General features: G+C 48.1%; 2 protein-coding genes across 4 annotated transcripts in view; one reads left to right on the top strand and one right to left on the bottom strand.

The window, feature by feature from the left end:
* The window catches only part of Fbxo10 (F-box protein 10), a 47,984-nt gene extending 43,811 nt beyond the window's left edge, over positions 1–4,173 (top strand). The window contains exon 11 of one of the 2 annotated variants that reach the window (XM_021222077.1): positions 2,361–4,173. In XM_021222077.1, the coding sequence (XP_021077736.1) occupies positions 2,361–2,535 (175 nt within the window). In that variant the 3' untranslated portion in view covers positions 2,536–4,173. The remainder of the gene's footprint in view (positions 1–2,360) is intronic. The other variant, XM_029533288.1, reaches the window with a different exon arrangement.
* Positions 4,147–19,776, bottom strand: Polr1e (RNA polymerase I subunit E). 2 transcript variants are annotated; one of them, XM_021222078.2, is made up of 14 exons: positions 19,593–19,776; positions 19,026–19,129; positions 15,794–15,870; positions 14,770–14,855; positions 14,226–14,296; positions 13,668–13,740; positions 13,030–13,088; positions 11,980–12,124; positions 11,414–11,521; positions 10,798–10,894; positions 9,380–9,513; positions 7,945–8,026; positions 7,004–7,135; positions 4,147–6,486 (listed from the first exon to the last, which is right to left on the bottom strand). In XM_021222078.2, exons 1-14 carry the CDS (start codon positions 19,687–19,689, stop codon positions 6,327–6,329), a joined length of 1,425 nt encoding a protein of 474 aa, XP_021077737.1. In that variant the 5' UTR covers positions 19,690–19,776; the 3' UTR covers positions 4,147–6,326. The 2 variants fall into 2 exon arrangements, with proteins under 2 accessions (XP_021077737.1, XP_021077738.1); XM_021222079.2 differs by lacking the exons at positions 13,668–13,740; positions 14,226–14,296.
* Positions 19,777–23,672: the final 3,896 nt, after the last annotated feature.

The raw sequence follows: 23,672 nt of genomic DNA, 5'->3' as shown, positions 1-23,672 counted from the left end.
AAAAGGATATATTCAGTGGGGGCAGTGTCCAAGGCTAGTGGCATATTTCTAAGAACAGGTTAATAAATCTTTAACAGTCAGTACTCTTAACTACTGAGCCAACTCTCCAGCCCCATATAGTCAATTATTATTCAACATCTAATTTTTTATAAATCTTCAATGCATAAATTTAAACTCCTTTAATTTTCTAATTAAGGGTTTCTTTACCATATACCAAAACCCACCTCCGATGACACACGTGCAGCCATATGAAATTTTTTGTTGGGAAAGGGTTTTTTTTTTTGTTTGTTTTTTGTTTTTTTTCTATTTTCAAGACAGGGTTTCTCTGCGTAGCCCTGGCTGTCCTGGAACTCACTCTAGACCAGGCTGGCCTCGAACTCAGAAATTCGCCAGCCTCTGCCTCCCAAGTGCTGGGATGAAAGGCGTGCGCCACCACACCCGGTGTTGGATAAGTTTTTATCTGTCATAATAGTTTTGTAAATGATTTAGAAAGTAAAGCGTTGGTTTCCCCAGGGATAAGGTCATGTTAGTGACCCCATCTCTAGGGATAATTTCTTACCCATTATTCTCACTTAAAATCTTGGCCCAGGCTATCAGGGAACATGTAAATAAGAAAAGGAATAAGAGAAAACAAAACAGATCGCCAGGAGAACTATGATTCAATATTTTTTCTCCGCCAAAGAGTTCCACAACCGATTCCGGGAGGCCTCCCCACTTTGAGGTCAATTGTCTCAGGCTATGGAACTTGTCACACAGATCCTACTGGAGGTGGTGTGGCACTCTAGATAAGGAACATAAAGACACGTGGTTGATGCCTTTAACCCCAGCATTTGGGAGCTACTTCAGGATGATCACCCAGTTTGAGGTCAGCCTGAGTTAGAATTGAAAAAAAAAAGTATGGAGATACATTTTGATACTATGAATAATGCTGTCTCATTCTCAAGGCCTGAAGTATATCCAAAGGTTGGCAAAGTTACTAATTCTCTTCTGTTGCCATTTTGTGAATGGCCTCTGAAAAACAGTAATTATTTTAACCTTGTAAATGTTTGGGAATATGTTGACCCTGCACATTTTAATGAAATTCTAAGTTTATCATTCATCAGTAAGTTTTATTGGAATATAGCCATGTTCATTTGCTGATACATTGTCAAAGTCTGTCACACACAAGTGCAGCACACTTGTAAAAACATACAATATAAACCTATTTACTATCTGGGCCTTATAAGAACTTCATAGATTTAAATAGCAATGTTGTAAACTTTCTGGAATGCTCTGAGCTATTCCAGGATGGCTGCTATCTGAAAAACTGTTTTTACTTTTTAATTAACAAGTATCCAGCCATAACTAGTACACAGCTATCTTTTAACACCTCTAAAAATAATAGCTGGCCATTGCTGCCCTATCCCCCAAAGCATAAGTGAACTTTACAAGCATTCTCTAGCACTGCATCATAGCTCTCAGTAATTCTCTACAGCAGTTTTAACTTTTCCTTTCCATCTGAGCTAAACTATTTCAATTAGGACTGCACATGAAAGGGACTTTTGTACATTACTCAACAAAACATGCTGTTGTCAGAAACCTGAAGTCCTCATGGAGCAGTTTTCTCCTTGAGATGTGAAGACCACACGTTCACAGATGTCAAGGCTGGTTGTCTTCCCTGGCTGTTGTTCTCAGTGTGGCAGGGAACACAGGTGTGGGAATGTCCCTGTGGGGTGGGCACGAGTGCTGTGGCGGGTCTGGCTTTAGTTGTTTTATTTTATGCATATACATGAGTGCTTACACGTGTGCCTGTGCATCATGTGTACACCTGGTGCCTGCAGAGGTCAGAAGAGTGGTTGGGTTCCCTGGAAGTCAGTTACTCTTTCTTTTTGTTGTTTTGGGTTGTTTTATTCAGACGGGGTTTTCCTGTGTAACCCTGGCTATCCTGGAACTCGGTAGACCAGGCTAGGCAGAGCCCTGGATTAAAAGCATGTGCCACCACGCCCTGCTGCATTCATTCCTTTCCACGGCCACAGATGCAGCAGCTTGTCGGGCTGCTCTTCACCTCAGGTGCTCTTAGGTAGTTTCTAGTTCGGGATGGTGATCGGTGAGGCTTCCACACCAGCCACGCCCACAAGAAGCCGCTGTGGTGGTGGTGGGAGGAAAGCCCCTGATTCATAACCAAATCCAGGAAGAAGAAGAAGTTGAGGGCCTAAGAGGAAATGTGACTGTTGCTTAGCCTCATCAGCAGTCACTGATTCAGGAGATAAACCCACACCTAGATTTGAACCCTGAGATCCAGAGAACTAGAACCAAAGGTGAGACGCAGCCACTCACAAGCACTGTCTCCAGAGTCACTGGCTTTTCCTTTGCACCCACAGGTCTGACACCTGGCGCCTGGTGAACCCACCAGCGCGGCCCCACCTTGAAAACTCACTCAGGGGCTCCTCTGCAGCCCACAGTGGGCACAAGGTGACAGCCATGGCGACCAGGATCACAGCCCGTGTAGAAGGTGGCTACCACAGCAACCGCAGCATCTTCTGTACCATCCTGTAAGCAAGAAGGCCTGCCTCAGGCCCAAGCCCTGGTGGGTGCTCAGAAGAGCGACAGGCTGACTGTTGAGGTGGAAGTTATGCCTGGGAAGATCCTAGACCTATCCCCATGTTACACACCTGAAACCCTAGGCCACCTGGGGAGTCAGGTTCCTCTAGAACCCTTTAGCTCCACAGCCCTTGACAGGAAGGACCTTGGGAACATTTCCCCAGGAAAAAGGGACAGCAATTGGAGTGTTTCTAGTCACTCTGGTACCTAGAGGTTATGAAGAACCGCGGAAGCTCAGACAGTACATGCAGTTTTTAGGTCACTTGTTCCAAGCTACAGAGAACCTCACTTCACACAGACCAAACTCAGACTCTTCTCAGGGAAGAGAGCATTTACTTCTGAGCAAGGGAAGTGACTGTGGTTAGGTGGAGACAGCTGCCCCTTTCCAGGACCTGACCCTTGGTCCCTCGTGGGCCTGTGTCAGCCTCCCAGCTGCCCCTGGGAGCTGCAGTGACTTTATTAAAGACAGTTCTCTCGGACTAGCACATGGCCCTGTGAGCAAGGAAGGGGCTTGGAACAAGGACTTCTTCCTGAATAGCTGCCCTAGGAATGACAAGGGGACATGCTATAAATAAGAGGGGCAGGCGGCTGCCTTCAGGTGTGAGGCAGGTGCTGGCCTGGGTCCCGTGGGAATGAACAAAGTTCCTCTGTCCCCAAGGGGAAGTTCAGCACCCCTCACAGGATTCTGACTGTGAACCCACACATTCCAGCCGCCCCTACAGAGTCCAGCCTGTCTGGACAGAGGCGCCCCCGACCACACCCCACCTCACCTCACTCGATGTGCCCATATCCTCGTGGATGATCAGCTGCCTTGACCAGCCCTACCAGCTCCCCCACTCTGTGCCTTGGCTTGAGCTTGTTTTTCTCCCTGGCATGCCCTTCCCGGACAACTCCATCCGTGCAGATCTCACCCTCTCCTCGAGGGTTAGCTCAGACACTGCCGTCTCCACGTGACTCTCCCCTGGCTCCAGGTGATTGTGTTGCTCACCACCCTCAGCCTTGCCCGCCCTCCTGCTCCCTCAGGACACTGAGCACTTTCTGCCTTGCTTTGGAACTGGGTCCATACCCTGTCCTGCCCATTTACCTGTGAACTCTCGGAAGGTAGAGCCACCGGTCTGTGTCCTTTTGTCCCAGCCCAGAGTCAGAGTTGAGTTAGTGACTAGCTCCCAAAGGGCTTCACTAGACTGTACTGAGTATGACAGGCTTTGAGAGCCAGGAGGGCTTGGGTCTGCATGCAGGGCCAGCTCTGCCTGGACAAGCCCTTTCCCACTTGGCCTTTACTGCAGGGCCCTCACCAGCCTTTGGGGTCACTGTCCTACACTGGGCCATATCCCATGCTGGTTCTGTGGAGCCCTAGGTGCTGCTCTGCTAGGTGGGTGGGAGGGGGAGCTCTGATTTCTCCCTAAGCACTCTGGGGACAAGAACACTGGCCCTTCCCATGTGTAGCACTGTCCACTGCACTTGTTTGGTGGCCCTAATGTGAGTCGCTGTATAAAAATGCTGCCTTTGTTATTTTGTAAGAAATGACTTTTCTGTGAACCAAGTACTTACAAAAATCTCAGTAACCAAAATAAAGTTCTATATTTTAAAGGAGGTGCTTCTGGGGTCATAACTTGGTCCACACATTTGCTGGAGGTTCAGTGACCAGTAGGCCTCCCACTGGTACCACCACTTCCACCGTGAGACTGCAGAACTCAAGATTCTCATCAGCTTGCTCCTGCTATGGCTCAGAATTCAAAGCTGAAGGGCTCCCTCTCAGGGTCTCCATCTCATTCAAAGGCTGTCCCTCTATCCCTGCCCAGGGGCCTCTCTAAAGACAAATAGTGACACTCTTTCATTGGGGTCACCTGCTGAGCAAAGGGTCTTGAGATACAAGAGCACACACCTTCCTGGGCGTGGGTTACTCGCTCAGTACCTTAGTTTTTGCTGTACCTACCTGAGGGTTAGTCCTGTTTTAGTATTTAGACTTTTGACATTCATTTTGTGTGTGTGCATACAGAGGGCAGAGGACAACCTTTGGGGAAGTTGGCTCTTCTCCCATGTCGGTTCCAGGGACTAAACTCAAGTTGTCAAGCTTGGTGGCAAGGGTCTTTACTGAACACTAAGCCATCTCCTGGCCCTAGTACTAAATATTTTTGTCAGTATTCTTAGTCTTAAATTGTTTTCCATAGAAAATAGTTTGGTTTACCCCTCAGCAGCCCACCCCTCAGCTAAGGTAAACTTGCCTTTTAAACTTCTTCTGGACAAGGGACATTCAGGGACAGTTGCCTCTTGCTAACTTATCATGTGGGCTTCTTGCTGCTTTTTCAAGTGATCATGTTTAACCGAGGCCAGCCTTGAACTTGTCTCTCCTTCTTCCTCTCCCTACCAAATGCTGGGATTGTAGGCACTTGCCACCATCCAGCTCTGACTGCAGCCTGTTGCTGTGGGCTGCTGTATGTATCTCATCGTCCAGTGTGGCACTGTTTCCTCGGTGGCGTGGGCTGTGTGTGGAGAGGCCAGAGTATCAGGCGTCTTCTAGTGCTCCCTGCCATTTTCCTTTGAGGCAAGGCTTCTCCTGGAACCTAGTGGCAGGCTGGCAGCCAGGAAGCCTGGATGGCTTTCCCGCCTCGGCTTCCCAGTGTTGGAAATGTGGGTGCTGGTGTTTGTGGGACCTTTAACCTCAGAGCTCTCTCCAACCCTGAAAGGACAGTTTTTTGTTGTTGTTGAGCCTGTTGATTGATATGTGTGTGCGCATGCCACAACTCGCTAATGGAGAAGGGACTACTCGTAGGTGCTGGTCTCCACTTTCACATTTTGGACCTATGAGAGGCTTCTTGTCAGCTTCTGTCTTCACCTCCCTTGCAGGACCATGGCCACAGATCATTGGCACTGTTAGAACCTCCAGCCTCTATCTGCAGTCCCCCTTCCAGATCCCAGACACTTTATTACCAGCAGTGGGTCTGTCAAGGCCTGAATCCAAAGCCAAGTGGGGTGCCAAGCTGACGGTTCGTGCTTGCCACATGCACTCATCCTCAATCCCCACTCGATTGGCCAATGTGCCTCTCTGAGTGGTCTAAACAAGGAGGAAAAGCTGTGGCTATCACTTCCTGACTTGGCTATGCCGTATTAGAGTAGGCTGTTAAGTTAGACCGTGCTGCCAGCCCAACAGAGCTGCAGCCTCCTCCTCTCCCTACTAGGCCTTCAAGGTCCTCCTTTTTGTTGTTTCCAGACAGGGTTTCTCTGTAGCCCTGGCTGTCCTGGAACTTGCTCTGTAGACCAGGCTGNCCTCGAACTCAGAAACCCGCCTGCCTCTGCCTCCTGAGTGCTGGGATTAAAGGCGTACACCAACACTGCCTGGATTCCAGGTCCTGTATATAAACTTTTGGCTCCAAGTTCAGCCTGATAAGATCTTTTGGCTTTAACTTCCCCAAGACCTTGCCAACCCTGCACATGATTCCCAAGGAGAAACATCTACCACTTCTAACCACTGCAACAAGAAAGGAGGGAGATGAAGTCAAACCTGAGCCATCACTTTAATTTCTGCATAAGAGGCACACACCTGGAATGCTGGCTTCTGGCATGATAACCAAGGCATCAGGGGTGTGATGGAGCATGATGGAGTCCCAGAGAGGCTCAGAATTCACAATCCTCCTGCCTCAGTCTCCTGAGTACTTTGGGTTATATGTATGTACCACAAGGTCCAGTCTACTTTCTTTTTCAAAAAAATAAAAATGGAAGTGAACAGAAGTGGCTGTGGAAAACATCTAGTACATTTTCTTCCGCTTTGACTGTCGGTCTGAGGTCTGGGCCGGAGGCAGTGGGACAGACAGAGTGCCCAGTCTGTGACCCTCTTCCCTGCCATCTGCCAGGGACGCCTTTATTTTGGAGATCTTCAGCCTCATGGCTTTCGCTATCTCAATCATCCTAAGGAAGAAACAGAACAAGTGGAGAGAGCCCTGTGTGCCACTGGGGGCTGCAGGGCAGAGAGCACATTGCTCCAGGCCATGAAGCGGGGTTCTCTGTGTCCACCCTCACTTCACCCTAGGCCCATGGGGAATTCTGCCCTAGTCACAGCCATTCAAGGCCCACGGGGTTATTGAGAACAGAAAGCTGCAGGAGGCTCAGGCTTAAAGCCCGGGCACTGTTTTTTGGGAGTGAGGTCTTGAGGTCATTACTTCTCCAGACCTTTGATTCTTCAGTTATTTAGGAAATTACAGTGAGGGACACTGAATGAATTCAGTCCCATGCCTTTCAAAGAGAAGACACTCAAACTGTCCTCAAGCATTCCTTCCTTCCTTCATTGAGAACTGTCTTCTGGTCCCAAGATTTTCCCATGAGTCACCCCTGTCCCTTCAGCACCTTCAGCAGGGCGGCATGCTCTGGGCAGGAGTAGGGATCTACCCAGGCTGCGGCAGGGAACCCCGTGCTCTACAGAGCTCACCTTTTCTCACTCAGCTTCAAGTCCCTCTGCAACGCTGTCAGGTCAATCTGGAAGTTATTTATGTGCAGGGCAAGTATGATCGCATATGCAGTGATCTTGGCCTTCATAGAACTTGAAATTAAGTTCTGTAACCTACAGAGTCAGGGGAAGGGAAGGAAAAATGAAGTTAAGTTCCATATGCACAGTAAGGACACCAGAGCTTTTCTCTCTGTGATTAGTGTTCCCAGTTTGGGGGTGAGGGTGTGGGCGGGGGCGGGGGGCACGCCACACAGCCTGTTCCTAACAAGGTGCCCAAGTCTCACACATTTTTCCCCACGCAGTGTGGGAGCACCGCTTTCCTGTGGCTGTTACTGATTGCTCAGCAGGCCTGCAGGAAATCCTCCACCCCAAACTCAGAGCTAGCCCTGCTGCCTCCAAGCACAGCCCTTCAGTGGGCTAGGAATTCTGTGACTAGGGCAGAATCCCCATGGGCCTAGGGTGAAGTGAGGGTGGACACAGAGAACCCCGCTTCATGGCCTGGAGCAATGTGCTCTCTGCCCTGCAGCCCCCAGTGGCACACAGGGCTCTCTCCACTTGTTCTGTTTCTTCCTTAGGATGATTGAGATAGCGAAAGCCATGAGGCTGAAGANCTCCAAAATAAAGGCGTCCCTGGCAGATGGCAGGGAAGAGGGTCACAGCAGCTTCAGGCAAGGCTGGGAGTCCCCACATTGGCCGCCCTTGTCTGCAGCCCTGCAGCTATCAGGGCACACTTCACTGCAGGGGTCACAGCCAAAGACAAAATGAACACTTCCCAGGGGGACAGCGTATATGTGTCCCCGGAAGCCAACTGGCGGTGGTGAGCTCTTTGGCACTATATCTCTATGGACATGAAACTGCATGTGAGCCCCCTCCCTCACAGCCACCTCCCGACTGCTTTCTTCTTCATACAAGCAGCCCCTGACCTGCCATTGTTGTAGGTCAAGCAGGTGAACTGTTTCAGCAGCTTGGTGTTGATAATGTGCGGGATTCCAGGCCCTAAGGCACCTAGAACACAAAGTTGCACTGCATCACTGTCCTGGGCCACACAGGCCGCACATCTACCACAGGGAGGTTGGGGGTGGGCAGTGATGGAATGGCCAGAACTACAGGGTAAGAGAAACAGGGGCCCAAGACTCAAGGCAGCCACTCTGAGGTCAGATACACCGAGAGGTGGTTGTGAAGGGCATGTGAGGAGACAGAACCGAGGAACACTAAAAGCACAAGACGATACTGGAAAATAAAGCAGACCGCAGTCTGAACCAGTGAGATGATGCCATGGGGGAAGATGTGTGCTGCCAAGTTCCAGGAGTCACACAGTAGAGAGGACAGATTCCCCGGTTGCACTCTGACCGTGGAGACACTAGGTAGGTGCCCATAACAGCTACCCACAAATAAATAAGAACATGAAGGGTGAAAGGTACAAGGGGCAGGAATATGAAACCTGGAAATTGAGCAGGTAGGTGGCACACAGAAACAGTGGACAGACCGGCCTGTGCCGAAAACCCCAGGCGTGGTCTCTAACTCTGGGTGGGTGTGAGTGTGTGACCACCTGGAAACAGGTGGAACTGGGTTTTTGTTTTGTTTTGCTCTGTTTTTTCTTTCAAGTCAGGGTTTCTCTGTGTGGGCTATCCTGGAACTCACCCTGTAGACCAGGCTGGTCTCAAACTCAGGAATCTGCCTGCCTCTGTTTCCCAAGTGATCAGATTAAAGGTGTGTGCCACCACTGCATGGAGGAACTGGAATTTCTAACATTACAAACGGAATTCTCAGTCTGAAATAAAGTGTTTTAATACCACCACAGGAAAGAAAAAACTAAGAAATCACCAAGTGCGATGGGGCACACCTTTAATCCCAGCACTGTGGAGGCAGAGGCAGAGGCAGAGGGGCAGAGGGGCAGAGGGGCAGAGGGGCAGAGGGGCAGAGGGGCAGAGAGGCAGAAAGGCAGAGGCAGATGCCTCTGTGTGAGTTCCAGTCCAGCCAGGAGTACACAGCGAGACTGTCCTACAAAACAAGAGCAACCTGCCCAAGCTTGAGAAGCAAAGCTCTGAGTGCTGTCCCTGCTGTTTCTTCTAACCCAGTGTCCCTTAAATTAGCTCATTCCCTTTGACCTGGATACAGTGCTTTTCCTAAGAAAACAAAAGTGGTGAAGCCCCATCCACCCTGTCCCCGTTTCCAGAATAGAAGAAAGAAATTCAAAGAAAAGAGAGCCCCGTGTGGCTCAGGCAGGTGGCGGGCGGGAGCAGGAGGAAGGGTAGGCTGCACGGAGGGCCAGGACAGACATCCATGGAGGTGATGTGAGAACAGCAGATGAGTCTGCAGCTGGAAAGAGCTGGGTAAGAAAATGCCTGTGGGCCTTACTTTTCCCCTTTATCACTTTCTGAGCTCGGAATCTGATGAGGGCGTCTAGGAACCAGATGCTCCGGGCTTGTCGGTTCCGGTGCTCCTCATCTGCTGGCAGAGACTTCAGCATTTCTATGACGAAGGAGCAGTGGCTAAAACAAAGAAGGAAGGAACACAGGCTCTGAGGAGCCACACACACACCCCCCCCAGCTCACTGTCTGTACACTACACCCGGAGCAAGATGGCTAGGGAGACCCACTCTAGCAGGGTACACAGGGTTTGATTGACAGATTTCACCACACTGAATACGGTAGAACAGCAATAGGGGACGACTCCTAAAATCAACCTCAGGCCTCCACATGCACCCACACAAACACACACACACACACACACACACACACACCCACACCCACACACAAAATTGAAGCATAGGGTTGGAGAGATGGCTCAGCAGATCACTGCTGTTCTTGCAAAGGACCCTGGTTTGTTTCCTAGCACTCACTCGGGCCATTCGCGACTGCAGTACCTACAGATCTAAAAGATCCAATGACATCTTCTACTGGCCCCCATACCCATGTCATATGCACTCATACCATACAAACAAAATCTGAGAAAAGAAAGGAATAATTAGAAAAAAAGGCTTGGAGAGATGGCTCAGCGGTTAAGAGCACTGACTGGTCTTCCAGAGGTCCTGAGTTCAATTCCCAGCAACCACATGGTGGCTCACAACCATTTGTAATGGGATCTGATGCCCTCTTCTATTATGTCTGAAGACAGTGACAGTACTCACATACATAAAATAAATAATAAATTAAAAAAAAAAAGGCTCAGAACTAAGAAATATTCTGACCATCATTTTAAAAAAGGAAAAGTTGTTTTAATGGCAAAAGAGAAGAGGGATACTCTCCCTGTTATTTAAAATCAATATACAATATTTAGAGTGTATATAGACCAGGCTGGCTTAGAACTCAGAAATCCACTGCCTCTGTCTCCCAAGTGCTGGGATTAAAGGCATGCACCACCACGCCCGGCTCTTTTTTTTTTTTTTTTTTGGTACATATTTAATTTTAGTTGAGTTTGTCAGCATGCTGTCACAGAACAGCTTTGCTTTGGGTAGTGCCAGGCCCATGCCAGCCTCTGGGCACTGACAGTGACAATCAGCATCAACAGACAGTGGGGGCTGGGGCTAGCTTTGGTCCCAGCACCTTCCTACCATCTCCCAGCTACAGGCTCTACACACATAACCACTCCTCTTCCTTGAATCCACACAGCTCCTGAAAGCCTAGCGTCAAAGCTTGCTCCTTCATCCCAAGGCTGACAGACACCACCCGTGCCGCTTCAAGGGGCTGCTTTCTGCATGTATCAGCACGGTCCTGCTTTATATCTGACTTTTTTCCCCATTATGACTCAGCAAAACCCCATCTGCCCATGAGTACCTGTTTTCTTCAATCATCTTCAGTATGTCTTCCGATGTGACCTTTCTGAAGGCTTCAGATGGGCTCTCAAGAGCATCATACTCAGCCGGGGACAGAACTGGTTGCGGGTCAAGAACACAACTGACCAAAATGGAAAGCTATGGAGCTAAGTCATCCCACAGGGCCTCATTTCCCAGGCAGGAGAGCAAAAGCTCACAGAGGAAGCGGGGCAGAGCTCAGGGACCTGAAGTCTCAGACCCCAGCTTAGGGGTCACTTCCTCCCCGGACTACTCTCCCTTCTCTTCCTTATCAGAGCATCTGTCAACACTTGCCAATAAACCAGACGTTGAGCAGTGAAGTTCTAGGTTCCAACCCTTCCTTCAGTACTTTTGGGAGCTAACTGTTTGTGCAGAATGACCCCCACAGAGCTAAGCTGTGTCCCTTTGTCCTATGGGCCCCTCAGTGCTGAGGAAACCTAACTGCCCAACCTCTTGCTAACAGCTCTAGGACATGGGAGAATGTTTGGATGTCACATTTATTAACGTCACAGGACGATGGCCACCCTTACACAGCCTGGCTCTGCCAATGTGTACAAACATAGCCTGCAAATCAGACACCCGCTCATCAGCAAGGATGCTGTCTTCAAATCTATACACGTCTTCCGGCTTGGCTGCATCCGCGTAGCAGGGAGGAAGGTAGAGGGAGTCATCTTGTACGTCATCCTGCAGAGCATCGCTGACCAGAGCTTTCAAGGAGGGAAAAGGAATGTCAGCGTCACCCTGCCTGCTTCAGGCTCCCCAGCACTCCACTGTGCAGTGGGGACCACACGTTCCGAACCTCGAATCAGAACACCTGCCGAGATCTGAACTCCCCATCGGGCTGATGCAGAAGGTGAGTACAACGTGGTTGCCCTCAATTAACTCAGAACAGCGTCAAAGAGATGTGTGCTAGGAAGTAATTACTGCACAACACCAGAGAACCCTGACCAAAAGCAGGGCCTGCTCACTGCCCTTCCCATGCCTGTCTCCTCTCCTTGACTGAGGACAGGATGGTGTCACATGTCTCTCCTGCTCCCAGAGTCACTCCTGAGGAGGCCTTGGCAAGTGGCAGGAAGGAATCCAGCCTTAAGGCCCACCATTTGCAACTGTGGCCGCTCTCAAGTCTTTGCAAGCCCAGTCTCCACCCCAAGTTCCAGTTGCTTACCATCCACACCCTTTGTATCAATGATATTCTCTGCAGCTTTAGCCACACTGATATTCAGAGATTCGCTGCCAACTTTGTTCATTCTCCTGGAGTTCAGGGACCGCTTCTGCTTAGTGCTTCCAAAGGCTTCAATGCAAGAATCCAACTGTGTAGGAAACAAACCAAATTACTAAAGGATTGGCTGGGCAGCATGGCTGTGTAAGCAAGCTCTGGGCTGCCTGAGCCAGGATGACGTCACCTGCCAATCAGACTGAGTCCTCTGTCATGCTTGTCCATCTCAACTGTGCCACAGCAGCCCTGAGGTTTGCTGTACAGACTCCCAGTTACAAACCAATAGCCTCCTATCACTACAGAATGAAGACTTTACTAGACTCAGGGTTGGCTACGGATCTCCCATCCTGTGCCGGTAGCAGATATTGTTAATACATCACTAGCTCTCTCCAAGTCATACTGTAGTGTGTTCTCTATCAGTGGTCCACAAAAAGCACTGCAAATTCAATCTACCACCCTGCGGTGAGAGGCTCCTCTAAGAAACCTCTAGAGTGACAAACTCAAAGAATCAACTTTGAGTTTATGGGAGTTTCCAGGCACAACCACTTTCTACATTGTGAACCACAACTTTAATAAAAGTTTTCTACCCGGAGCTGGAGAGATGGCACAGTGGTTAAGAGCACTGACTACTCTTCTGAAGGTCCTGAGTTCAAATCCCAGCAACCACATGGTGGCTCACAACCATCTGTAATGAGATCTTCTGGTGTGTCTGAAGACAGCTACAATGTACTTACATATCATAATAAATCTTTAAAAAAAAAAAAGTTTTCTACCTATCAGCCCAGAGACCAGAGTGCAAATGCTAACATCAGCTCCATTCACCGGGCTAAGGCAGCAGCTGGTCTGCTCCCTGGGAGACCGGAAGACTTCTGCAGGTAGCAGCCATGCAGAGACCCATCGACCAATCCAGCTGGAGCAGCCGGTGAGGGCCAAGCTCAAGGGGACTGTTACACAGATGGGAAACCAGGACCGGCAGGAGCCTCCTAAACTGTCACTCACCTTGTCCCTGAAAGTCTTGTTCTGAGTCTCCTGAGGCGGCTCACGCTCAATAGCATCTTCTATAAAAACACAGAACAGGGAGAGAGCACAGTGAGGCTCACGAATGTGGAGTCTGCTGTTTTTTAAATGGGGTCTTACTATGCTGCCCATGCTGGTCTTAAAAACCGTGTGAGTTCCACTGATGCCCTGGTCTCAAACCCCACAAGCAGGGGCACTGCAGGCATCAGCCACTGTGCTCAGCTCTGCAAGGCCTAAAAATCTTAAAAGTGCTTAGTGTTAATTTAACATTAATCAAAGAAAAGCAGATTCCCTTATTCCAAGATTCCCCTGATAGGAATGTACTACACTGTGAATACTCAATGTCCACCTCAGTACATGAGCAGGAGAACTGGAGAGCAGGTGTCCTCTGTTCCAGCCTCGTAATTCATCACCAGGGAGATGTGAGGCCTGCGAACATAGTGACTGGCCCTGTCACTTTTCCGGACAGGCCAGAGGGGATCAGAAACCAAGCCCGTGGCTCGTGCCATATTTGCTTTGTCGGTCAAAGACCTAAAGGCAGGCATGAACGTAAAGCACATTTTCCCAGGCCACTTTCCAACCTTCTACAAAGGACTCAAGTAGAGGGCAGAGGACAGTACCATCCAGCAGGACTGCAATGCAATGGCCTTGCCGGAGTCGGCTCAGCAGCAGGTCACCTGTCCCTGCCATGTTCTGACAGTGGTTTAGGAAAAAAAAAGGAGTAACAGTAAGGATGAAGTAATTATGTGGTACTTATGAAAGGTGCTCGGTGACAAGTGCACAAGGACCCAAAATTAAAGTTGTGTGTGTGCTAGACAGAACAAGTCAGTACTTATAAGCTATTTACACACAAATCTGTCTCATCAAAAGATTAAACAACTTCAAAGCCTGAAGAGTGAGCCGCTAGGATAAGAGCACTTAGTGCTCTTACAAGAGGACCCAAGCTCAGTTCCCAGCATCCACATGCTGCCTAGCAACCACATGCTGCCTAGCAACCACACGCTGCCTAACAACCAGGATAGCTTCAGTTCCAGGGGCTCCAATGCCCTGCTCTGCCCCACAAGCACTGCATATGTGTGGTGCACAGACACACATGCAGACAACAGACCCACACACATAAAATAAATAAATAAACATAAAAAAAAAGAGAGAGAGTGAAAGACTTTAAACAATTTCACATTGGTGGGTTGGCAGAGGGCCAGCAGGTAAAGGTGTGGGCCACCAAGTCTGATGACCTGAGTTTCCACTCCTGAATCCACATGTTGGAATGAGAAAAATCACAGGCTTGACTTGGCCTGTAACCTCCACACATGCACTGTGGCATGCATATACATAAAATAATGAAGACATTTAATACAAAATTTAAATTTCCACTGGAATTTACGAAGTCTACAGAATGGTTGTGTGTATAGCGAGCTTGCTGTCCAAACACAAAGACTTGTGTGTGAATCCCCAGACCCACGGGAAGCTGGGCACGGTGGCACACGTGTGGGCTCCGAGCACTCCTTACAAGATGGGAAGCAGAGACAAGAGAACCCTAGATTGCCAGCCTACTCGGAGCCAGCAAGACCCACTGGACTTCATGAGACCTTGTCTTAAAAAGGTGTAGGGGGCAACATGTTTCGAAAAGAACTACAAATGCATTTTAGAAAACAAAAATGAATTCATCCAACAAATTCAAACTGTGCAGCCTTTAACTGAACTGCCATGCCCAGAACCTACCAGCAAACAGTGGCTGCATGTTGAACAGTTCGGCATCATAGACTTCCATCTGGCCAGAGGTCTTATTCAGAATCCCCACAAAGTGTCTGTGCCAAAAAAGGAATAACACCGCGACAGGTTATTTAAAAGGTACTAGTTACACAATTCCCTTTTCCTGTGCACAAGGTCCTGACTTCTTCCTGTCAGAGGAAGGCAGGCATCCAATTGCTCACATGTAAACAGTGATCCCTGCATGGAGAGGGGACAGAAGATGGCTGTGGACTGAAAAGGCCACCAGCTAGTTCTTACACCCAATCACATTCAGAGCCACTGCTGCTAACTGGAACCCTTCTAAGGTGTTAAGGATCCAGAATTAAGTTAGAATTTTGGCATGCATAAACATTACGGAGACAGACCCTAGCAAACCCTAGTTCCTCCTGGGGAGATGGATGTGAAGCAGGGCATCTTTCTAAGTGCTGGTGAGCAGGGTTACAAGTTAGCGCATGTGTGTTAGTCTGCTCCGGGCAGAGGCCCAGCGGGACTCTGAAAGGCTTTCTTGTGGTTCACTGTTGTGTCCTGAGACCCCATCCACACTGTGTCAGCCCTGTGATGGACTCTTCAGGCTGGACATGCTGTTACATGGAAGACAGCAGACATGAGTGAAGAGCAAAGCTCTCAAGGCCATTCACTTCACCAGTGACACTGCTGTGACCCAGAGCCTTGAAGATCCCAAAGTCTCTTGTTCCCAAGGCCAATTTGAGGCAAGCTTTGATCTATTGATCACACACTCTAAGTTAGCAGACATGGCTATCTTTTAGGATAGGACAGTCACAAATAATGTCATAAATAAATGAGGTCTTTAGGAACTTAACAGAGGCAAGACATCTTTTCCTCTCCAGGGTTCCCACACCCGGTGTAAGGAACTTGTAGCACAGGGTCCTGGTAAACCTTCTCATCCCTTTATCCCGCAAACAGACACTGAAGATAGCGATGACATGGTCACCACCACAACCTCCTTTTACCTCTGTCACTGGCTGTCCATTACCTGCAAAGAGTGTTGCATTTGAGGGCGCCGGTCCCAAAATTGTTTCCAACATAGGAGAGCCTGTCTGTTTCAGCTGCCTGAAAAACAGGGAGGGCACCGCACACAATCAGCACTGAAGGGCACTGCACATATGCAGAAGCCTTAACATCAAAGGCACCAGCCCAAGTGACCCGGCTCCATCACATCTACATCATATCTAGGGTGTCTCTGGGGGAAAGGCAAGAAAACTTAGGAAAGGGAACCCTAAATACCATAAGGAAGCTTCAAGGCAGTAGTGGGTAAAGTTGTTGGGGGGAGCAGCACATGAGACTGCATGAAATTAAAAAGCTTCTGCACAGCAAACCAAACACTACCCAAAGTAAAGAGACAGCCCACAGAGTGGGATAAATCTCTGCCAACTATCAATAGTGTTAATCGAACCAAGGGATAGATATGAAGATATACAAAGAACTGTAAAAATTAAACATCTAAAAACTCTCAAGTAATCTAGACAACAAGTGGGCTGATGATCAGAATGGGCATTTCTCAATGGAAATAACACAAGCCACCAATAATAGCTGAAGTGTATGTATTCACCCATAACCACCAGAGAAATGCAAATTAAAAGTGCTTTGGGGCTGGAGGGATGGCTCAGTGGTTAAGAGCACTGACTGCTTTTCCAGAGGTCCTGAGTTCAAATCCCAGCAACCACATGGTGGCTCACAACCATCTGTAATAGGATGCCATGCCCTGTTCTGAAGACAGCTATAGTGTACTCACATTCATAAAATAAATAAATATTTGGAAAAAAAAAAGTGCTTTGATGCCTGTTGAGTTGACTTTGTGGGTAAAGTCCAGAGGATGACCTGAGATAGATCCCCAGAGCCACATGGGAAAAGGGCAGAAGCAATCTCGTAAGTTGTTCTGACTTACACACATGCACACACACACATTCTCATGCAGTGATTAATCCCAGCACTCAGGAGGCAGAGACAGGTGGATCTCTGTGAGTTCAAGACCAGCCTGGTGTAAAAAGCAAGCCCAGGAGAGTCAGGGCTATTACACAGAGAAACAGCGGCAAAACAAACAAGCAAACAGACAATGCTTTGTGATTCCATCACGCCCCAGTCAGAATGGCTATCACCGAGAAAACAAGTAACAATAAATGCTGGCAAAGATGTGGGGAAAGAACCGTTATTCACTGCTGGTGGGAGTGGAAGCTATTGCTGCCACAGTGGAAGTCAGTGTGAGGGTTCTCAAAACCTACAAGTGGAACTGCCATACGAGGTAGCTGGACCACTCTTAGGCACACACCCAGAGGACTCTTCAGTCAGCAAACTGTACAAGTACTTCTACAATCACGTTTACTGCTGCACAATTCACAACAGCCAGGAAATGGAACCAGCTTAGATGCACATCAGTGACAAAAACAGATAAAGAAAATAGGTTTTCCTCTCCTATCCAGAATCTAGATTTAGATTGTGTGTGTGTGTGCGTGTATGTGTGTATGTGTGTGTGAATGTGCACACATTCAAGGCATGAGAGTAGAAAGGAACCATAAGAAAGGGTTGCAAAGCTGGGCATGGTGACACACGCCTTTAATTCCAGCAGAGGCAGGCGGATTTCTGAGTTCGAGGCCAGCCTGGTCTACAAAGTGAGTTCCAGGACAGCCAGGGCTATACAGAGAAACCCTGTCTTAAAAAACCAAAGAAAGAAAGAAAGGAGTTGCAAAAGAAGGGAAAACAAGAGAGGCTGCTATGTATGTGTGTATGTAGTAAGATGTAATATTTATGTGTTGAGGGTGCTTTGCCTTTATGCACACATGCTTGCCTTATCTATGAAGAACCAGGAGAACCCATGGGAATCAGGAGCCAGTGTTAGGTCAGGAACTGGCGTTATAGACAGTTGTTGCCTCCATGTGGGTGCAGGGAATTGAACCCGGGTCCTCTGGAAGTGCTTTTTACAGTTGAGCCACCTTTCTAGCCCAGTATGTATGTCATGAAAGAGCGACTTATTTGGGAGGGAGGCAAGGGATCAGCAAGAGGAGGACATGGGGGAGGGCAGTGGGCAGAAGACAATGGGATTACAGATGAAAATAACAGTTCTTGAATAAGCAGCACAACTAACTTGGTCCCCTAGCATGTACAGGTACAGTGATCCTGTACATAGCTGCCTCACGACCTTTCTGACGTTAGCTCATCCTATGCACCAGGGCCACTGGAAGTGGCAGGCTGACTGCCCACCACAGCCAAGCTTTTCTTCTCCCTCGTTCTCTAGGGACACCAAAACATCGGCTATCAAGCCATCCCTCATTCCCATTCACCCTTCTCAGGAAGGCATTTAGGCAAGCAGAGACTCTGTTTCCTACAGAGCTCCCTCCCTAGGCCCTAAACACTCCAAGCTAGCTCCACTGTATGCCTGTACTACTTGATGAATTTGAGTCTCTGGAAAGCAGCCGTTCTTAACCCTGGCATCTTCCGGGAGTGACCAGAGATGGCGTCTAAGCATCCTGTGGAGCTGGGTGGTAGTGGCACAGGCCTTTAATCCCAGATCCCTGCACTCAGGAGGCAGAGACAGATAGATCTCTGAGTTCAAGGCCAGCCAGAGCTGTACAAAGAAACCTTTGAAAAAAACAAGCAAACAAACAAACAAAAAAAAGCATTGCTCTGGGGTCACATTTGATTCCCAGGACCCACAAGGTGCTGTCATAAGCATCTGTAACCCCAGTTCTAGGGGATCCAATGCCCACTTCTGGCTTCCACTAGCTACACATTGTACATAGACAAAAATGAAAAATACCCATACACATAAAATAGGGTTGAAGCTGAGCTCTGAACAGTGACCTCCCTAAGAATTGCAAGACTCATTAAGGTGCTTCCTTAGCCTGCTACATGAGGACATGGTGAATGTTCAATAAGGTCATGTAGGGGGACAACTTATGAAGCCAGGGGTGGGTGGTGCAGCACACCCTTAATCCCAGCACTACGGAGCCAGAGACAGGTGACTCTCTGAGTTCAAAGCCAGCCAGGTCTATATAGTAAGTTCCAGGGTAGCCGAGGCTACACGAAAAAACCCTGTCTAGAAAGATAAAAGCCATATAAGTGAAAAGCCATAAGTTCACCCAAAATCTTGCTCCTCAGTGGAGCCAGAGTCTCGTTTGCTACTCTTCCTTTTCTCCCCTCAGGCCAGGTCTCCCATGTCTGCCCACACCAAGAACCTTCTGCCCAGACCATCTACACCAGCAAGCACTTACCACGATCCGGTGACTCTTCTGCCTGGGGTTTACCAAGTCGGTGCTGTTGTACAAGGTGAAGTGCATGTCGCCCGGATTCTGCAGCTTCCCATTGGAGAACTGGACTGTAAGAGTGTAGCCCAAGAATGAGAGGCGAGGACTAGCAGGGTGTGAGGGGGAAGACCTGCACTGTGGTTGGGGTTGGGCGCCGGTAGCGAAGGGAAGGGAGCTTTCGCGGGGTGATGGGGGGGGGGGAGTGAAGAAAGTCCTGATCCAGTTCTAAAGAGGGAGATGGAGAGGAAGTGACCTCTGGGCAGGGGTTGGGACAGAAGAGAAGGACTGAGGAAATGCCATTAACTGACAAGAGAGGAAATTCTGCTCCGTAGAGGGGGAAAGGGGCAAACGAGAGAGCTGTGGAGACGTCAGGTCCTGAGCACCATCCTGGGACGTGTCCGAAGTGGTGACGACAGATGAGTGGCGGAAAAGGGTGATGGTGGCAGAGGCCCTGTCCCAGCTCCAGGCAGGGGCTACGGTGGTACCCAGACAGAAGGGGAAAGGACTACGCAGAACTCCGCTCCGGGTCATTACCCAGCACAGCTTTCTGCCGGTCGTCGGGCTCTCCACAGTACAGCCACCTTGCACTCTGTAGCGCCTCTGTCTCCGTGTCTCCATCCTGGCCACCCATCCCGGGAGACTTCACGGTAGCCACGAGCTCGCTGGTTCACACGCGGACTCATAAGCCGGAAGTGACATTCTAGGCCCCGCCCAGGGTACGCCAGCAGTAAGGCCACGCCCCTCACCGACTCTCGTCCCCGCCCACTCTCTGGTTCATTCCCGGGAGGACCACACCCTTTGTAGGAGGCTGCAGTACCTCCTCTTTCGTCTCGGACCTCCAGGAGAGTAGTTTTGCTTTTGTGATTTGTTGCTCACCACAGTCTCTAAGCTGTGGGACCAGTCAGACCAAAATCTCCAAAACTGTGAACCAAAATAAAAGAAACCGTACCTCTTTATGAGCTGTCTTCATTTTGTGTTGTTATTGTCGTTCAGGCTATCACCATGTGTGTAATCCTGGTTGGCCTGGAACTCATTCTGTGAAACAGAATGGCTTCAAATTCACGGAGATTGGACAACCAGCTTTGTCTCACATATTTTGTTAAGGTAATAGAAAAAAAATGACTAATGTAGGGTTTCTCCCTGAGTAATTTCTTTTTTTTTTAATCTAATTTTTTTTAAAGATTTATTTATTATATGTAAGTACACTGTAGCTCTTTTTCAGACACACCAGAAGAGGGCATCAGATCTCATTACGGATAGTTGTGAGCCACCATGTGGTTGCTGGGATTTGAACTCAGGACCTTTGGAAGAGCAGTCAGTGCTCTTAACCACTGAGCCATCTCTCCAGCCCAATTTTTTTGTGCCCTTTTTTGAGACAGGGTTTCTCTGTATAGCCCTGGCTGTCCTGGAACTCACTTTGTAGACCAGGCTGGCCTCGAACTCAGAAATCCACCTGCCTCTGCCTCCCGAGTGCTGGGATTAAAGGTACGCGCCACCACGCCCAGCTCCTGAGTAATTTCAATACAGCCACCCAAATAAGAGAGCTAACGGTGATGCAACCATGTAATCTTGTAGTACTCAATTTCCCCAACTGCCTTGATACTGCCTTTACAGCTAACAGATCCTGTCAGAAATCGAATTGCAGCCTTACACTTGTAATCCCAGCATTTGAGAGGAGGACTGCCGTGAATTTGAAGCCAGCTTGGGCTCAAGTGAGAACTGTCGCACATACACACAAATTAAACTTTGCTTCTAGCTGTCATAACTCTTTGATTGGAAGGTCACACTTTCTTTGACTCTACCCAGTGATTTTCAGTTGATTCTTTCCAGAAAGGAAAAAGAAGACAAAAAGAGCTTAGTTAACTAATTAGTCATCTGCCTCTTCTGTCAGAGTTTTTTCCATACTCAGCTTGAGGTTAATAATGAATGGTAGAGCCTATTAAAAACATTTCATTTGTTGTTGTTGTTTGTTTTTTTGTTTTTTGTTTGAGACAGGGTTTCTCTGTATAGCCCTGGCTGTCCTGGAACTCACTCTGTAGACCAGGCTGGCCTCGATCTCAGAAATCTGCCTGCCTCTGCCTCCCAAGTGCTGGGATTAAAGGCGTGCGCCACCACGTTCATTTTTTAAATTATTAATGTATTTGGGTCCCAAGAGTGAATGTATGACAAAGCAAAACTGCTCATCTGATGGTCAAGTATGAAAGGAGGAAGAAGGGGTTGAGGTCTCTATTCCTTTTAGGCACAGGTTGTCTTCAAACTCCACTTGCTCTGTGCCTGAGGGTGACTCCCCACCCTCCTGCCAAGTGTTAAGATTACAGACACACACTGTCACACCCAGCCAGAATGTTTATTTCATTTCTTTCACTTCTGCACCTCCAACCCCTGAAAGGTCCTGTTTAAAAAAAAGAGAGGTGGGGGGGGATCTCAGCAAATGTTGAGAGGTCTGGCAAGATCGCTCAGTGGGCAAAGGCACTTGCCACCAAGTTTGGTGGTCTTCCTGGGACCCACCTGGTGGAAGAAGAGAGCTTACTCGGTAGCATACATCTGCACACACACAAAATAAAAATGAATGAAGGAAAGGGTAGGTAATAGAGCAGAACAGGTCGTCAATCCTTGGAGCCTAGGTCAGGGAGTGCATCTCAGAGATATTTACTAACATTCTTGAAACCAGTTAGCATAGGGTTTATACTTAATAGATACTATGTATGTGTTCACTGGTTACATAAACATGGACAGTTGTATCGAAGTTTAGAGGTACCAAAGAAGAGTGCAGTACAAGGAATCAGATGCAGTTCTTGAGGTAAGTGGTTCCACCCCCTCTTTAGCATAGGGACACTATGGCTTTGCTATTCAAAGTGCCATGGTCCTTGAAACAACAATATCTTTACCTGGGGTTGCTCTGTACCTGAGGGTGACTATGAACTCCCCACCCTCCTGCCAAGTGCTGGGATTACATAAACGCACCATCACACCAGCAAGAAAGTTTAGTTCTTTTCTTTCACTTCTGAATCCATCAGATCTTCTGACTGGAAATCAGCATGTGAGTTAGGTATACCTGAAGGTCGGGAAGCTCTGTTACACCAGAATGATTCCTTTTGGGGCCAGGAGGGCATAGTCACCAAAAGTCCTCTGTATTGACTGCTTTCTTACTGGTAGCAGAGTGAGGAGGATTTCCAGAATTACCACAGGCAAGGATGCAAAAGATAGAGATTCTGCCTGGGGAAAAGAAGGGTTACCCATGGGCCAGCTGGGTCAGAATTGTACATCCCAATGTTGCTCAACTAGTTAACAGTCGCCAAAAATACACAGACAACATACATTATGTATACATTAAATAATAACTGAATTGAGACAGAAAGAATGTTAGGAAACTTTTTCAAGTAGCAAAAATCTAAAGTCAAAAATTTACAGTGACCTTCTTTGGGATTAAAAGCATGAATTATTAAAAGTGTATAAAATTTACCAGAATAATCTTTGCTTCTTAAATTTAGTTTGGAAATTTAGAAATATCTGGCATTCTCTTTGAGTGTGTTTTTAAGAAAAAAGGAAATTTTTAATTTTAAGTTGGGGGTGGGGCTGAAATTTTTCCCATTTTCCAGGGCAATATCTCCATCTGCTGGTGTTTCAGGATATCGCTGATGGAGGAGGAAATGCAAGGGAGAGCCTGGTTTGAAGGGATTAATTACCAAGAGCTTCCAAACTAACCTTTTTTTTTTTTTTTTTTTTTTACCTTATTTCTCCGCTTCCTTTCTTGCACCAACACCTCTCTTTTTCTCCCATTCTCCTCTTCTGTGTCACCTTGATCTTCTGTCTTCTCCTCTCTCCTTCCCTTTCTCTTCTTTCTCCATCGATGCGGGCTGCCCGAGCAAGTCTTTGTAAGGCTAACTTCAGAGTGGATGGATTTTTGTTTGTTTCCTTTGCACGGAGCTAAATCTGCTGCAGCTTCAGTCCATAACTGAAGCGCTGATCTTTGGGGCCATGGAGAGAATAACCTTATTCCTCTGCCAGAGGCTTGCAAAAATCCCCCCTCCTCCTCTTCCTCTTCTTCCTCCTCCTTTTCTTTCTCCTATGTTTTCCATCTATCAGCTTCAGCAACTCCACCCAGCTCTCTGCTGTTTCTCACACACCAACACTTAAAAACAGTTCTTTTCCATCCTAGGTACCTCTGGGAGCCATACGCCACTATACCCAGATCTGATGTCCCACATGCGTCAGTACCAATCTCCCAGCAAGCTGTACAGAGCAGACAGTCCATCTTCAACTCCCCACCCTACAGACCACTATGTGCACTTATTTATTTATTTATTTATTATTTACCCCTGGCTGTCCTGAAATGCACTCCATATATCAGGCTGGCCTCTAATGGATCAAGGGAATGTTGGCTTCCTAATATTTGCCTGATTGTGTTCATATTCACATACTTCTTGATAACTTTGGAATAGCAGTAAACAAAACAATAACTTTCCTTTGATAGGGTCTTACTGTAAGGCTACCCTTACACTCACTAAGTAGCCCAGGTTAACTCAGAACTTGAACTCCTCTTGACTCTTCTGCTGATAGGATATAGGAATGTACCCACACACTCAACAGACAACAACAAAGATGACTTTGCTA

Source organism: Mus pahari, chromosome 22, assembly GCF_900095145.1.
Source record: "Mus pahari chromosome 22, PAHARI_EIJ_v1.1, whole genome shotgun sequence".
Taxonomy (NCBI): Eukaryota; Metazoa; Chordata; class Mammalia; order Rodentia; family Muridae; genus Mus; species Mus pahari.
This window is presented reverse-complemented; position numbering and strand designations above follow the sequence as displayed.